We start from the raw sequence: 18,263 nt of genomic DNA on the forward strand, positions 1-18,263 counted from the left end.
TTTAATAGGAATTCCTGGTATTCAGTGTAGTACATGAAGTTCTTGTTCAGTCATTAATTTGTATTCATGGGTGCTTTCATGGACTAGTCAGGGTGCTTATTTTAAAAGTTTTCTTTTTTAAGTTTTTTTTGGTTAAAATTCCTAAATCATCCAACTAAAGAGAATATGTTTAAAGTTGAAGATTGAAGGAAATTTATGGGTTTTTAGGAAACACCCAAGAGAATAATATTTCACTTCCTATAATGCTTTAAATCTGTAAATATTAGAGGCTGAGGCTTTGACCTTGTTGATCATTTATCTCAAAACTCAAGACTCAAAACTCAAAAAATATTTGTGAAGGTTTCAGTGAAGACTGAATTAGGAGTCCTTGTGTTTTGCTTTTATTAATTTAGTTAAAATTTCATTTAAACTTAAACTTAAGTTCCTTTTTTATGAGAAGCAGTTTAATGAGACATGAAGGAAACATCTCCAATCTTTTCTTGAATCCTTTGAGCCGGTAGTGGTATGATAGATTTTGTAGTAGAGAAAATCAAGAGTTCCATTTATATCAGGTGACAACTAAGCTAAAGCAAATTTGTTTTTGACAAGAGAGATGGGACAATTATTCATAATGATTTATAGTTGAAAGCACAAGCTTCAGTGTATTTGTTGCATGGACTTCACTCATTGAAGTCATTCTGATGGTTGGCTTCTTATTACAGTTACTGATTGGGAGTATCTTTTCAGGTAAAATGTTTCAAGCACCCGACCTCACTCTGATTGTGGAATTCATATTTATGTTCTATAAGGAGAAACCCATTGACTGGCTCTTGGACCATATTCTGTGGGTGAAAGTCTGCAACCCTGAAAAAGATGCAGTAAGTCTTATCTCTTAGGAGAATGGAACACTTATTTTATGTATTTAGTGAAAGTGATGACTCCTAGGGAACCAGATTTTGTAAACTAACAGTTAAATAGGTAGCTGAAAACAAACAGTGTTTGTAAGCTATTGTTGAATTCTCTGTCTTTAAAAAAAAATAACCACTTTCTTAGAGCAACTCATAGAGTGTAGCAAAACAGCAGAGTGCCTACTTTCCAACAATGACTGAACATAGAAATTGATTCAGTCAACTCATTTTTATGATGTAAGCCCTTACCTGTATTTTCCTTGTGGGTTTACAGAACCGTTAATGTCATCTTTACATTTGTACAACATACTTGCATTTAATTGCTTCCATGCAGTTGTATCTAATACATGCTTATGTTCTAAAATGAGCTTGTGAGGTGAAAGTCTCTGAAAATAAAAATTAAAACCATGAAGATCCATTCTTTCACTCTTCTTTCTGTGGCCCATACTATTTCAGTTGCTTCCACTAGGATCTCAAGGGAACTGTCACCATGTAGTTGCTTGCTCCAGAATCACATCCCTTTGAGGGTGGTCTAGGAGACTCTTGCAAGCATTACCTTTTCACTAAGCATAATACACTCAAGGGCCATCCTTGTTGTTGCAAATGAAAAGATTTCATCTTTTATATGTCTGAGTAGTATTCCACTTGTGTGTGTGTATACACAGCACATCTTTACCCATTCATCCATCGATGGGTACTTAGGTTACTTCCATATCACGCCTATTGTAAATAATGTTGTGGTGAACATAGGGCTGCCTCTGCTTTTGCTGATGAGTGTTTTTGTGTTCTTTGGATAAATACCCAGAAATGGGATAGCTGGGTCACATGGAACTATTATTGTTAATTTTTTGAGCAGTCTCCATGCTGTTTCCATAGTTGGTGCACCAATTTACATTCCCACCAGGAGTACCAAATAAAAGCATGTAGATACAGAAAGGAGGGTAGTGGTTACCAGAGGGGCGAGCACAGGGGTAAAGGGAGCGGAAATAGTGGAAATATAATGTTCACACATAAAACTGGTATTATAAACTAGTGTCACCGTAAAAAAGGGAGAAAAACAATTCACACGTTCTTCCGAAGGTTTATGGACCTGCTCTGAGTCTTCAGGCCCAAACGTGTTATCTGTTTGCCTGTGTGTTGAGTTGATGGGGTTGGCCTCAGACCCTGCTGCCTCCGCCTGCCCCCACCATCCCTCCTCTCCTCACTCCTCCGCTGTCCTCTCCTCCCTCCCTTCCTTTTCCTCTCCTTCCTTGTGACTGTTGTGTTTGTGTAAAAAAAATTTTTTAACGTTTCTGTAAATAAAATTTATTTTTATAATTTATAAAATTATTTTATAAGATAAAAATTAATTTTAATCAAGAATAAATTTTATTTATTTTTATTAATTTATAAAATTAAAATATGTAAGTAAAATTTTATAAAATTTTATCTTATAAAATGTTTGTATATATAAAATTTCACCTCTACTGTCCCGTTAGCAATAATGCTAATGAAGTAAAGCTCTTGAGAAAAATTAGCAGAAAATTAGTGGAGGTTTTTCACAACGAAATGCCTTCTACATTAGTCGTCTTCACTGTGTTCTTGACCCAAAACCTATAAAAGTCATTGAAAATGGAAAGAGTTTATGAAACTCTTCGGGACATACCTGTCCTGAAGCGCTGAGCTGGTGAACACGGGAGCCTGGCCAGCTGTGGGTCCGCCAGGTGTGATCATGCCCGAGAGCAGCTTGTGATCTGAAGTCTGGGCCACGGGACACTTGGAGCTGAAGTTTAGGTGTCCCTCAGTGGTGTCGAGGTGGATTTGTCTGTTTGACTCTGTTTCCTTGCTTGTAGTCTACTTACTGTCTCCCATTTTCACGTTGCTTTGATGCAGCAAAATGGGCCTTATCTGCAAATTCTTCATTGTATTATTTTGTGCAGCTATTTTGTGTATTTGAACCAAACCTCTAGGGTGGGTGCATTTTAATATTAAAAGCCAAATTGATATTGACACTTTGTAAAAGGTGGTTGAAATTAAATCCTTATCTCTTCCCTCAGAAGTGCTTATGTTAAATTTCTGCATCATGTCTATTTATCAAGTTGGTAGAAAATCTATTGACTTCTCCAAAAGGACCCTAAAAAATAACACATGACTTGGAATTATGAGATGAAATTGGATTTTCTTTTTAATATTTACTCTTCTAAAGGAAGTCTCGGCTTTCAGAGGAGGACAAGATGTCACTTTCTAATGTAACACTAACATTCCTCTTTAATATTTAGAAACACTGTGATCGACAGAAGGCAAATCTGCGAATCCGTTTCAGACCGTCCCTTTTCCAACACGTTGGTCTGCATTCTTCACTCACAGGAAAAATTCAGAAACTCACGGTTAGTGATTTAATTTTATTTTTCTCATGCACAGACAATTTGCCATTTAATGTGTAGTCATTGTTTTCCTTAAATATAAATAAGCTGTATGTTATAGCTGATTCACTGTTCTACAGCAGAAACTAACACACATTGTAAAGCAGTTATACTCCAATGAAAAAAAACACAACAAAACAGGTAACTAATAAGGACCTACTGTATGGCATAGGGAGCTCTAGCCAATATTCTGTAATGGCTTAGATAGGAAAAGACTCTAAAAAGAAGTGGATATATGTATATGCGTAATTGACCTACTTTGCTGTATGCCTGAAACTAACACGACATTGCAAATCAACTACACTCCAATAAAAATGAAATAAAGAGAAGCGATTCTGAGCAAATAAAAAAATAAGCTGTATGTTGTTTAATAGCATATGTGTCTTTCCTCCTAGGATAAAGATTACATGAAACCATTACTGCTCAAAATCCATGTAAACCCCCCTGCAGAGGTATCTACTTCTTTGAAGGTCTACCAAGGTCACACACTAGAGAAGACTTACATGGGCGAGGACTTCTTCTGGGCTATAACCCCAGTAGCTGGAGACTACATCCTGTTTAAATTCGACAAGCCAGTCAATGTGGAAAGGTAGGTCCTTATGGAGATAAAATTTGGTCTTACAATTTAGCCCTTTGCTTCACAATGTGATTTATGTTAGAATTTTTTTTTTTTTTTTGTTTGTGTAACACATATAAGGAACCAATGAGTCCTAAATGTTAGATTATAAAATATGTGGAGTTTCCCAGGTGGCGCAGTTAGTAATTCTCCTGCCAAGGTGGGAGATGTAAAAGATGAAGATTCGATCCCTGGGTCAGGAAGATCCTCTGGAGAAGGAAATGGCAACCCACTCCAGTATTCTTGCCTGGAGAATTCCATGGCCAGAGGAGCCTGGCGGACTGCAGTCCATGGAACATGACTAAGTGACTGAGCACTCAGGCACGTAAAATACATTTCCTGCAACTCAGTAATATCACGGGTGGGTTACTTCCAGGTAGAACACCGGCATTTAGTATGTTAGATAAATTCTATTGGTGTTTCTGAAAGTATATTTAGTATAGATTTTTTAAAATATACTTGTTTTTATCTATTAACTTACTTGGTCTCACTGGGTCTTAGTTGCAGCATGCAGGATCTTTTAGTTGTGGCCCGCGGGATTGTAGGGAGCGTGCAGTCTTAACTGTTGGACTACCAGGAAAGTCCCTAGTAGAGATTTCTAATACTTGCATGTAGAACTCATCCTCAGAATCTCCAATTAGTTTTCCTGCCCTTATCTTAGAATATCCCTTAAGATTTGACTGTGAGCTGGTGGATGGCCCAGCAGTTGGCTGAAAGGATAAATTTAACAGAGTGTGACTATACCTAGGTAGTGATTTTGCAAGTGCTGGATGGCTTTTAGTATATGCCATGGAGGAAGATTCAACCCTTTTCTTTTTCTTTTTTTAAAATTAGAAGATAATTGCTTTACGATATTGTAATGGTTTTTGCCATACATCAGCATGAAGAGCGTTAGGTATATACATGTCCCCTCCCTCTTGAACACCCCTCTCCCCATCCCACCCCTCTAGGTTGTCACAGAGCACTGGCTTTGGGTTCCCTGCATCATACATTGAACTCCCAGTGGCTATCTGTTTTACATATGGTAATGTATATGTTTCAATGCTTTTTCTCTCACTTCATCCGACTGTCTCCTTCCCCACTGTGTCCGAAATGTCTGTGTCTCCTTTGCTGGCTTGCAAGTAGGACTGTGAGGACTGTCTTTTTAGATTCATATTTATGCATTAATGTACGATATTTGTCTTTTACTTTCTGACTTATTTCACTCTGTATAACAGGCTCTGGGCTCATCTGCCTCATTAGAACTGACTCAGATGTGTTCCTTTTTATGGCTGAGTAATAATAATCCGTTGTGTATATGTGCCACGGCTTCCTTATCCGTTCATCTGTTGGTGGACATCCAGGCTGCAACCATGTCCTACCTGTTGTAAATTGTGCTGCAGTGAACATTGGGGTACATGTGTCTTACAACCCTTTTCTGCGATTTGGGGTTTATGTTCACTTTGAAAAAGTTGGGGCTTTTTCCTTCCCATTTTTCACCTAACAGCCACAGTTCCTTCCATCTTTCCCCTGTTTTGGGTGTGTTCCCCAGACTGTCTGTGGCATACTTACATATAATCCCCAGAATAGAATATAATTTCCTAGCCTGTGGCATATGATGTTATGTTTTCCTGTGAAGGCCATTTGATTTTTAGAATTTGTCAAATATTTGACCACTTTAATAATTCTTTTTAAGGTGGTCAGTAACAATGCATAGCTACATGTAATGCTGTTAATTTTCTTTTCTTACTCTAAGCTGCTTCTAAAGAGAAATTTAAGCATAAAAATGTTATAAGCAATGGGAAGATCACTGGCAAAACATATTAAACTTATGAATAATATTTTTCACTTATATGAGTATTTTCACTTATATGAGTATTCACTTATGAGTATTATGAATAATATTTTTCACTTATATGAGTATTTAATATTGGTTTTATTGTTATTTAATATTCATTTTATACTCTATAGTGGAACTCTGCCCTGAGAGGTATTGTTCACCACATTTTCATGAGTCATCCTAGAATTAGAAACAACAGTTTTCACTTCAACAAGAATAGCCTGAAACCAATTTATGGGTTTATTTTTAGCACATAAAAACAGTTCCATCAAAGAATCTGCTAAAGAGCTCATATATTGGAGATCAAACTTAGTAACAACAAATATATTTACAGTAAACCTCTGTGAAGTAATATTTATGATGACTCTATTGTGGGCACTTTCTAGTGAAACATAAGTCTTCTAAAATAACAGTATATAAGAATTTTCTTGACCTTCCTAGGATAGAAAAAAGGGATTACTTAATTTTTGCCATAATTTACTCACTGAGAGGGGAAGAAGCAAAATTTATTAATACAGAAATAAAGTGTTAAAAATATTCTTTCTGTAACATGTGTGCATTATACAAAAATTTTTAAGTGTGAAAATGAGGAAAGGGACTTCCTGGGGACCCAGTGGTTAAGGTTTCGCCTTGTAATGCAGGGGATGTGGGTTGGATCCCTGGTCAGGCAGCTAAGATCCTAAAAGCCCTATGACCAAAAAACATAAAACAGAGGCAATATTGTAACAGACTCAATAAAAACTAGAAATGGTTCACATAAAAAAAAATCTTAAAAAATACTGAGGAAAAAATCAGAACCCAAGGAAACCATTATGACCATATTGGCACCTTTTTTTCTTGATAATTCTGTGTATTTTCGACCTTAAGACTGTGGTCTACATGTAGTTTCATATCTTACATTTTCCATTATACTCTGTTGTGACTCACAAGTATTGAGTTGGTCCAAAAGTTCATTCAGGTTTTCCCATAGCATCTTACAGGAGAACCTGAACAAACTTTTGGGCCAATGCAGTTTTTTGATGACTGTACAATATCTCATTGTGTGGTTCTACCATCATGTACGTCTTCCAATGTTAAACTTTTTAGGTGGTATGGAGTTTTTCACTATAAATAATTGCATAGTGAACACCTCTGAATTAGTCTGTCTTAACTCCAGATTATATCCATGGGCTCTTTTCTAAGAAGTGGCTTCCCCGTCCCATGATTTGGCATCTGTAGCTAAGTTATTGAATGGCCTGTGGTTATATGACATTCTGGGCCAAAGATGCCTTTAAAAAAATGTACCTCATCTGGAAACTCTGGGAGTTAGTTTTGGTATATTTAGCTTAGAAGCAGCTTCTTATTAGGGTCCCCTGGTCTGTGTGACATTTGAAAACCAAATTCTTGCCCACAAATACCATACTATAAGGGTATCGTAACTATTCTGTGACTGTTACTCACTATTTTTAACATATAAGGTAGTTTTAGTCAATTCTCAGGAACTTTCTGGTACAACCGTGTGAGGTAGATGGAAATAGCTGATTGTATTGAGGAAACACGGGCTCAGAAAGCTTAACGAAACTTGCACAAGGTGAGAATTCTAGGAAATGAGAGATCCAGGGAGGAGCTTCTGACTCCTTAGCATGAGCTTTTAACCACCGAACTTCACTAAACTCAAGTTTTCGGTTTAGACTTAGATACGCTTTGCGCCCTATCCAGCTTCCACCCTCTCTCACACACTTTGCACGTACGCACTAGTTTTCAAAGTATCAAAACACTAGAACATTATACACAGAGAGTATTTGAAATGGTTAGATGGTATCATCAACTCAACGGACATGAGTTTGAACAAACTCCAGGAGATACTGAAGGACAGGGAAACCTTTTGTGCTGCAGTCCGTGGGGTCACAAAGAGTTGGACAGGACTTAGCAATTGAACAACAATGTCATGTCATCAGTCATGATATTCAAAGATTTGTTAATATTGACAAATGGAGTGATTCTGATATTTGGAATTGGTTAATTCACTTTATCTGTTCATACCAAAATTATTTATATTGGCTAAAACTAGTCTCTGAACTTGCCACAACTCCTTGCTGTCCTAGTGAATGTTTTGTCTGATACAAGATCCAGTAGTGGGACTTCCCTGGTAGTCCAGTGGTTTCAGAGTTTGTCTTGCAAGGCAGGGGACACAGGTTCAAACCCTGGTCAGGGAACTGAGATCCCACGTGCAGTGGGGCAACTGAGCCTGCATACGACAACTACTGAGCCCACATGCCACAACGACAGATCCTCCGTGCTGCAGCCAAGACCCAATGCAGCCAAATAAATAAACAAATATAGGGAAAAAAGATACAGTAGTATTCTATAGCAGCTACAATTGTCATTTTCCATCAAAAAGTTTATATATTTAAAGCAGTATAAACAGCAACAAAAAACGGTCATCATTTTTTTTTTTTTTTGGTCTGTTAAGTGCATTATTATGTTAGCAGCAAGCCTGCCCCTCTGACAGAGGAGTTGACGTATCCTCCTTAGTCTTTTAATATCCATCCAGCTATTCAGAACACGTGATGTGTAATTACAAACTCCAGTGTCGACCTTATGCTAAGGTAAAGGCCATCTTCCCGAATCTTTGTCAAGTCTGATTCGTATTCTTATTTTTATGTTTGTCTTTCCAGTTACTTGTTTCATAGTGGCAACCAGGAACATCCAGGGGATATTCTGCTCAACACAACTGTGGACGTTTTGCCTTTGAAGGTATGACTATGTTTCCCCTTCAGCTTCCTTTGAGAACTAATACTAATAGACTTGATTTGAGGCTCTTCTTGCTTATGAAAGAAAATTCTTATGATTGCAGGACCTTGGTGGTGAGTCATACCGACTCTTTTCGGAAATATGAAACACTTAGTATATTGTCCTGTTTGCCTTATTCATAGAAAGAGCCTTTGTTTTGTTTTCTGTTGGAAGATTTCTTGGACATTTGTACTGGGAAAATAAATGAGTCATTATTTTATGTTAATAATTACTTGCTGTTTGTATTTTGAATCCCAAAATACCATGTAGTTTCAATGCCTGTTGAATAATACAGAAAATTAATTTATGGGGTTTTTAGGAGTGCTTTGGAGAAGGAGATGGCAATCCACTCCAGTAGTCCTGCCTGGAGAATCCCATGAACAGAGAAGCCTGGCGGGCTACCAGTCCATGGGGTCACAGAGTCAGACACGACTGAGTGACTTTCACAAGGGATGCTTAATATCTTCCTAGTTAACACACCGTTCTTTACTTCTGTCTGTTTTTAATAGAAAACTGCATTCTATTAAATTGATCTAAATTGGGAAATAATTAGAATTTAAAATTCCTAGCCAACAGTGTATTATATACAGAGTCAGATGATGGTTTGAGAAAAGAGCACTTAGCATTGATAAGCCTTTTGAGGTTTAAGACGGAAATGGCATTTTCTCTTCAGAGGTAGCTGTGCCACAAATGTCACTTTTATGTTTATAAAATGGATTAATGACTTAGATTTATTTTAAATGGAAGTAATTATTCATGTTTTTCTGTTTTAGAGTGAAGGTTTGGAAATCAGCAAGGAAACCAAAGACAAACGATTAGAAGATGGCTATTTCAGAATAGGTAAGACTCACTTTACACTAGGAAAATGTCCTTTCCTTTCCTGAACCTAGTCCTAAAGTAATTTTAAGTTCTTTTCAGATGTTAAGCAGGTTTGGGATTATATATACCAGGGTACTCTTTTATTGTTCTCGTGTTCTAGTACATTCTTTTATTATTATCTTGACCCAAGATAATTTCTGAGCAATGGTTCATTTCCTGGTTCCTCTCTCTCTCTCTGCTGTTTCATTGTTGTCACCGGCAGATAATCCATCTTCAGCTGCCTTCTGCAGTCTCATGCTGGATGCCCTTAGCAGGCTCCTCTCATGGGCTCAACAATACCCGAGTGCCCGAATTCCTGTCTTTAGCCCTGCCTCCCTCCTGAGCTGTGCGTCTCTACTGAATACCCACTGAGGAGCCTCCTGGAGGCCACGTGGCCGTCTACCCTGGGCATCTGCAGTGGGGACATTTCTTTATTGGTTACATGGTCTGTGCCATCAGTGCTCATCTGGCTGCCTGGTCCAACCTTGGGAGACGCCCTGAAGTCCCACACCCCTTTACTGTCCGTTAGCAGAAAATATGTGCATTAAGTACCCTACATGTGCAGGAGTTCTGTTCTGAGAGTGCGTTGCTAAGTCCAATTTGTTCGTTAAGTCCCACAAGGTTAGCCTTGGTGCCTAACACAATCAGCTATATAGTTGTTGTTCACTTGCTAAGTCGTGTCCGACTCTTGCGACCTCATGGACTGTAGCCTGCCAGGCTCTTCTGTCCATGAGATCTCCTAGGCAAGAATACTGGAGTGGGTATCCATTTCCTCTCCAGCGGATCTTCCCCACCCGGAGATCAAACCCGGGTCTCCTGCATTGCAGGCAGATTCTTTATCACCTGAGCTACCCGGTATATAATAATAGAGCCTGTTCCTTGATAGATATCAACTCAGTGAATGATTAGATATTTTCTTTTACTTAAAATAAATTAATTTTTCCTTTTCCTAGTGGTATGCAGAAGAGACTATATTGGTCAATTACTATTGTAGGTATACAGAACATATACATTCTTATAACTCTCTCTAGCAGTTTTGTTTCGTTTTGTTAAAATTATTTTATTTCTTTATTTTTGGCTGTCTGGGTCTTTGTTGCTGTGTGGGCTTTCCTCTAGTTGTAGAGAGTGGGGCTCCTCTCTAGTTGTAGAGAGTGGGGCTCCTCTCTAGTTGTAGAGAGTGGGGGCCCCTCTCTAGTTGTAGAGAGTGGGGCCCCTCTCTAGTTGTAGAGAGTGGGGGCCCCTCTCTAGTTGTAGAGAGTGGGGGCCCCTCTCTAGTTGTAGAGAGTGGGGGCCCCTCTCTAGTTGTAGAGAGTGGGGCCCCTCTCTAGTTGTAGAGAGTGGGGGCCCCTCTCTAGTTGTAGAGAGTGGGGGCCCCTCTCTAGTTGTAGAGAGTGGGGGCCCCTCTCTAGTTGTAGAGAGTGGGGGCCCCTCTCTAGTTGTAGAGAGTGGGGTCCCTCTCTAGTTGTAGAGAGTGGGGGCCCCTCTGTAGTTGTAGAGAGTGGGGGCCCCTCTCTAGTTGTAGAGAGTGGGGTCCCTCTCTAGTTGTAGAGAGTGGGGGTCCCTCTCTAGTTGTAGAGAGTGGGGGCCCCTCTGTAGTTGTAGAGAGTGGGGGCCCCTCTCTAGTTGTAGAGAGTGGGGTCCCTCTCTAGTTGTAGAGAGTGGGGTCCCTCTCTAGTTGTAGAGAGTGGGGGCCCCTCTCTAGTTGTAGAGAGTGGGGTCCCTCTCTAGTTGTAGAGAGTGGGGGCTCCTCTCTAGTTGTAGAGAGTGGGGGTCCCTCTCTAGTTGTAGAGAGTGGGGGTCCCTCTCTAGTTGTAGAGAGTGGGGCTCCTCTCTAGTTGTAGAGAGTGGGACCTCTCTCTAGTTGCAATGTGTGGGCTTCTCATTGCGGTGGCTTCTCTTGTGGAAAGCGGGCTCTCGGCGCGTGGACTTCAGTGGTTGTGGCCTGTGGGCTCAGCAGTTGCAGTTACAGGGCTGGAGAACACAGGCCCAAGAGTTGTGGCAACGGGCTTAGTTGCTCTGGGGCACGTGGGATTTTCCTGGACCAGGGATCAAACCCGCATCTCCCGCACTGACAGGTGGATTCTTTACCACTGAGCCACCAGGGAAGGCCTCCAGCAGCTTTATGTTCAGCGAATATCATTCACGTTTTGCTACAAGGCTTGTGCAAACACCCTGACTAATTTCTATGTCATTTTAGTGGATTGATGAGTTTAATTATTTTTATATTTGGGTTATATTTTAGCCCACTCTATAAATGTTCATAAAATTAGCTGTGTATGTGAGACATTTATTAATCCTATTACCTGTCAGTTATTTAATTTCTGAGAATGTCCTAGGTTATGAAAGTAGCATAGAAAATAGAGACATTTATGATTAAATGTCTCTGCAGTAATTTGAAGATAATGGCCATCTAAAATATCAACTCATACATATTTAGAACCAGAAGAGAACTGTTGGGTGATGAGACCTAGAAACTTGTGGAACAAAAGCATGCATCAGAAGCAAAAGCAACTGATTTTTTTTTCAACTGAATATAAAACAATCTGCTCCCTTAAGAAGCATGCTTTAGTGGAAAAACATGTGAGGGGCTTCACAGACCTTCTAGTGAGTCTGCTATAACTGGTAACAGTTATTTTTCATAAAAGTACAGCAAATGGGGAATCATTTACTTATAACATCTGAATCTCAGTAAAAACATACGGGTCTGTGGCATTAGAGGGACTTCCTTGGTGTCCAGCAGTTACGACTTCACCTTCCATTGCAGGGGAATTGCAATGGAATTGGTCTGGAAGCTAAGATTCCACATCCCTTTTGGCTAAAAAATGGAAACATAAAACAGAAGCAGTATTGTTACGGACTTCAATAAAGACTTTATTTAAAAAATAGTCCACATCAAAAAATCTAAAAAAAAAAAAAATTTATGGCATTGGAGCTCTGTCCAAGCTCAGTGACACAGAAGCCCCTCTCTGCTTGTCCAGCCGTGATTGATGAATTTGCCTCCTGCCAGTTCCTGCCCCAGGGCGAGGGCATCTCACTAGGAAAGGCAGGCCACCAGCACCTGTCTCCCTGTGCCCAACCCCAGCTCCCTGTTGCAGAAGCTCTATCCAGACCCTTAGAGACTTGAGGCTGCCTTCCTCCACCCCACCTCCATTCCTAGGGTAAAGTTTCGCTGCAGGCATGGCAGGGCATGAATTCTCGGTCCCCGTTGCCTCTCCCTGCCCACTGGTCCCCTCATGCTGGGAGAAGTCAGCAGGACATGAGGGGCTACTGCTCCAACCCAGGGGTTGTACGCCTCTGCTTGATCAGCAGGAATGTCACTTTCCCCCAGCTGCTGTCCTTACCAGGGACCCTGAGCAGTGGTGCAGAGGTGTGCTGCAGGGGAGAGGCAGCCCCCAGAACAGGGAGCTCTGCAGCTCGCCCGAAGGGGACTGACTTGGAACAGAGCTTGGGGAAGTTCACGCCCAAGGGTGCTGTGGAATATGCTGGAGATTTATAGTGAACAGTTGGGAAACTGGCAGCTACATTCAAGCTAAGCTGTAGCCCATACAGTACCCCATGACAGAGAGAACCAGAGAAAGAGATAGGTAGTAAGAATCCTCTTGGGACTTTCCTGGCCATCCAGTGGCTAAAACTCCACCTTCCAGTGTGATGGGAACAGGTTTGTTCCCTGGCCAGGGAACTAAGATCCATACGCCGCAGGGTACAGCCAAAAAGTTAAAAGAAAAAAGAAGGTAACTACTATCCTAAATCTTGTGGCTACTGTTTCCATCTGTGCTTTTAATACACATGTAATATACCCCTGAATAATGCATAGTCTTATTTATTTTGAAATATAAATGATTGTCATTCTGTAATCTACAATTTTTTGTCTCTCACTATTGTGAGATTCAACCATGTGGATCTGTGCATCTATGGATCATTCATTTTCACTGGATAGAACTCCAGAGATGATACTGTCTGTTCTTCTGTTTGGTCATAAAGTTTGTCTTCATCTTTTTGCTGGTATAGAAACTTATCCACATGTACTAGAGTTTCTCTCCAGTGTATGCTTAGAAATGGAAGTAACTCACAACTGCATTATCTACAACTTTACTTCATTCTCTTTATTCTTTCTTCATTCTTTTAATTGGCTGCCTAATATTCCCTTGTATCAGCATGTCCTAATTTAATTAGTCAGTCTCCTAATCATTGCTACTAAAATCATTTGCAATTTTTGCTGCAGTCTGTATATGCCTTCTGCACATGCAAGAGTATTTCTTCAGCATAAAATTGCTGGGTGAGAGGGTTTTAATGAGGCCAGTCTTATAATTTACTAATTATTTTTTCTAATTAAATGATCTCATCAGATGAGATCAGATATCTCATAAGTTAAAATGTTTCAAGTCCCACAGTATTTTTCAGCCCTGAATCTACTTCCTAATTAAATGTTAAATAGTACTGTTTTTGTAGCATACAGTCCCTACCCCAGTCCAAATATGGACATACTTTTATGAAACAAGTATTAATACTTTTTTAATAAAAACATTACTTAGGAAGTTCACGTGTTGAATATTTCCTGTGCAAATGATACATGTAGATGTAGAACCAAATCACGGTGCTGTGCGCCCGAACACTGTAAGTCAGCGGTGCTCGCGTGCCAAGTTGCTTTAGTCGTGTCCGGCTCTCTGCAACCCTGCAGACTACAGCCCGCCAGGCTCCTCTGTCTGTGGTATTCTCCAGGCAAGAATGCTGGAGTGGATTGCCATGCTCTCCTCCAAGGGATCTTCCCAGCCCAGGGATTGAACCCTCATCTTTTACATCTCCTGCATTGGTAGGTGGGTTCTTTACCACTAGTGCCACCTGGGAAACCCAAAAACTACACTCCAGTATAAAATAAAAATTAAGTTAAAAACAAGAATAGACATGGTTATTCAAGAAAATGAGTATAAACTTTACCAGCATGGTTTTCAACTTGAGTGTGTCTTATCTAATTTTGAGCCTGGTCATTGTATTTTAAGACTTTAGAATTGACACATAATTTAACAACACAAGGGTTAGCTGCTTGTTTGAATGGCCTGTGAGCAAAGAATGTTGAAATGTTTTTCATTGTTTATGTTCATTGTTAAGTGGTTGAGAAAAGAATAGTCCTATGTCGTGGTATGTAAAAATGAGAAAATATCCCAGCTTCGGTGCCCACGAATGGTTTGCTTGGAGCACGGCCGTGCTCATTTGTTCTGGGCTGTGTGTGTCTTTTTGCTACGACAGCGGAGATAAGCGAGCAGTTGCCAGAGAGATGGAGGTGGTGCTCCCGTTGCTTTGAATTGCTGCTCAGGGTACCACCAGTAGCACTGATGCATTATAATTTGACAGTGTTTGATGTGCCACACACATCACTCTACTGTGACCTTTGAAAAAAAATGACCAGTGATTACCCTTCAGGTAAAAACAAGAAGAGAGTGGACTTTGAATGCTGTGCTTTTTAACACAGTGGAATGTGGGTTCTTTTTACAAAGTCAGATGGCAGATCATTGTGTTTACTATGAAAAGGAACTGTACTAAAGAATATGTTACCAAACTAACCACTTACAACAACATCCCCAGCTCACAGGCAAGCAATGGTCAGAAAAACTAGAAAATTTAAAATATATCTCCTCCCTGAGAGTTTCTTCACAAAAATAAAAGATTCTAATGAGGCTTTAACCAAAGTGGCTCCCATGTTAGCCAGCAAGAAAACCATTCACCAGTGTGTAGCTGTAACAGCCAGAGATACGTGTACAGAGAAAATAATCTTATTTCAGACCATTAGACTTTCAGTAATAACTTTTGACTGAGGAGTTGGGGACCTTGAGAGCAATGTCAGTTAATCAAAAGGCAAGCAAATTATTTGAGTGGTTTTTTTTTTGGCTTGAGTTGACAGATACTACTGCCTTATCTGTTAACAACTACTGCCTTGTTATTTGGAGAAAGGGCCAGGTTTGAAGTGACTGAAGAATTGGCCTCTGCGAATAGTCTGTGGAGAACAAGTGCAGGCAAGAATGTTTTCAAACAAGTTGCTGCTGCTGCTGCTAAGTCACTTCAGCCGTGTCCGACTCTGTGTGACCCCAGAGACGGCAGCCCACCAGGCTCCCCCGTCCCTGGGATTCTCCAGGCAAGAACACTGGAGTGGATTGCCATTTCCTTCTCCAATGCGTGAAAGTGAAAAGTGAAAGTGAAGTCGCTCAGTCACGTCTGACTCTTAGCGACCCCACGGACTGCAGCCTACCAGGCCCCTCGGTCCATGGGATTTTCCAGGCAAGAGCACTGGAGTGGGGTGCCATTGCCTTCTCCATCAAACAAGTTGAGAAGACACAAAATTTGTACAACCTGAAGCAGAATCTGCCTGGATGTGTTACAGGGAATAGTGGTGAAAATAATACCTGTGTAGGAGAAGGGTTTGATGAACAGAGCTACAAAGCTTGCAAAACTCAGTGTTTACTGATGTGTTTAAAATGGATAACCAACAAGGGCTCACTGTATCGCACATGGAACTGTGCTCAATGTTACCTGGCAGGCTGGATGGGAGGGGAGTTTGGGAGAGAATGATACATGTATTTGTATGGCTGAGTTGTTCTGCTATGCACCTGAAACTATCACAACACGGTTAATCAGCTATATTCTAATATAAAATAAAAAGTTTTAAAAAACTGTAAGGTGTTTCAAGCCTACGGTTATCTTATTATGCGTCAGTAGATGCTTTACAGAGTGTCTGAATCTGTCGTGTATGATGAATCTATTGAACTAGTGGTATTGCCGGTGAATTTTACTCACTCTCATTGACTTCAACAGTTGACTTCATCAACAACAGTTCTGTGAATTTTTGTCAGAAATAAGAACTGAATATTCTGACTTGCCCTACCAAGCAGCAGTTCTGGGGCTTAGCAGTGATAAAATTTTATTTATTTATTTTTAAGCTCTGGAATAAGAATTGAAAATTTTCCAAGTAAGAAAGTTTTTGAGTGCCTTCAACTACTGTTATCTTTTTGAAAATTAGTTTTTGCTTCAGACCTGATCATGTTTCTTAGTGAATTCAACCTAAAATTATTAAAACAGTGCTTATGTGCAAAACTTATATTGCATTCAAGTCACCTTGGTGACACCAAACTACAAGAAATATCAAGCTAATTGACGAGGTTCCACCTAACCTTTGATTGAAAGTGATTCATCTGTAATGTTACGATAAGGTAGATATCTTTTGAAGAAAAGACTCTTAATAGAATTTGATGCAGACACCTTCCAAGTCATGGATATGCTCCATTAAATCTTGTGCTTATGGATTAATGACATCATTTGGCAGTATCTTATCTAGGCTGTGTGAAAGGAAACCTTCAAGATATATCAAAATCTCCTATGTTATGTGGCAGTTTGGGGGAGGAGCGTTTGGGGGAGAATGGATACGTGTATATGTATGACTGAGCACCTTTGCTGTGCCCCTGAAGATATCACAACATTATTTATCAGCTATGCTCTAAAATAAAAGTTTTTTAAAAAGTCAGTGGACAAGCCATATCTTTTAATGCTAGACAAATTATTTCAGGACTTTTTTTTACTTTACCAAAGTGTTGCACAAATGTTTAATAGTAAATAAGTATGGATTGAGAAAAATATTTTAAATTGAAAAATAAATCTCTTCATAAAAAGAAGCCTCATTATAGATCCACATTAACAGATTAATATTTGTGATCAATTTTGATAAGGAACATTGAATTTGAGTCCCAGTTAATTTGAATTCCTCCAAAAGGAATTACATTCTCCTTAGTACACCTGTATTAGCCAAAAAAAAAAAAAAAAAAAGGTACTGAGTTATTTTGAATTTCAAAATAAATAAAGATAAAATACTTAGTTGAAATTTTGAATTTCATCAATAAAAATTTTATGGAAATTAGTTTTTCTCTTTTCCTATACAAGTACCTGTGTGATATTCTCAAATGCCCTCTTGAGCCACGAAGCCTAAAATATTTACTACCTGCTGTTTTTAGGAAGTTTGCCAATCTCTGGCTTAGAGCAGTGTGACTCAGAACAACCATTTTTCTGACACCTTTTCAACAGTGTTTTTGTTTCCTTGCTGTTTCCTCACAGCAAGAAAAGTAGAGTAGAGAGCTTATTATCTTTTCTAGAAGGTCTTGGTCCTTATCCTTACAGGAGAGCTTTATGAGCTTGTCATTTATAATGGAGTTTTATATTAGACCTGCCTTGAAGATGTATCATATCTTAAATCCTCCTAGATTTGACCTTGGAAATCACTCAAGGCCAACCATTGTGTGTGTGTCTAATTAAAGCAGTGAAATTTGTTACTATTGACTCAATCCTCAAAGCAGACTGAGAGATGGTGAGGAGTAAGTTTTGTAAGGCTTGCAAGTCATATTTTACTAAAAACTTGTGTTAGTTGATGTCAGAATATATTTACTTTTTATAGCTCTGCCTGTTAAATAGGTTGCTGCTCATGTTTTAAGGCATGTACTACTTCGTGAAAAATTTAAACCTGGAATAAAGATAGTAGGAAGAAAAAAAATTCATCCATCCTTTGTGTAAAAACATCTACTGGAAACATTTTGGTGTTTTCCTTCCCTGCTTTAAGTCACTGATAGTTTATGTGTGCTTGTTTCGGTCTTACCCCAACAAGTGTTGATTTTTCCTTTGCAGGGAAATTTGTAAACGGTGTTGCGGAAGGGATGGTGGATCCCAGCCTAAACCCCATTTCAGCCTTCCGACTTTCAGTTATTCAGAATTCTGCTGTTTGGGCCATTCTTAATGAGGTAAGACAATACATGAAATCAGTGAAACAGCTTAGATTCTACTTTTTTTTTTTTTACAACATTTGGATTTCATACTTAAGATCTTTTTCGAATTGAAAATTGATTGCCATATCATGCTGTTCACGATCTTGTATTTCA

The 18,263-nt window shown here is 39.4% G+C and overlaps 1 protein-coding gene across 2 annotated transcripts in view; it reads left to right on the plus strand.

The window, feature by feature from the left end:
• Window positions 1–18,263, plus strand: part of MGAT4A (alpha-1,3-mannosyl-glycoprotein 4-beta-N-acetylglucosaminyltransferase A) — a 118,954-nt gene that overhangs the window by 93,620 nt on the left and 7,071 nt on the right. For both annotated transcript variants that reach the window (XM_061155950.1, XM_061155949.1), the window contains exons 10-15: window positions 727–857; window positions 3,146–3,253; window positions 3,685–3,878; window positions 8,382–8,460; window positions 9,270–9,336; window positions 18,013–18,125. In XM_061155950.1, the coding sequence (XP_061011933.1) occupies window positions 727–857; window positions 3,146–3,253; window positions 3,685–3,878; window positions 8,382–8,460; window positions 9,270–9,336; window positions 18,013–18,125 (692 nt within the window). The remainder of the gene's footprint in view (window positions 1–726; window positions 858–3,145; window positions 3,254–3,684; window positions 3,879–8,381; window positions 8,461–9,269; window positions 9,337–18,012; window positions 18,126–18,263) is intronic.

This window comes from Dama dama, chromosome 11, assembly GCF_033118175.1.
Source record: "Dama dama isolate Ldn47 chromosome 11, ASM3311817v1, whole genome shotgun sequence".
Lineage (NCBI taxonomy): Eukaryota > Metazoa > Chordata > Mammalia > Artiodactyla > Cervidae > Dama > Dama dama.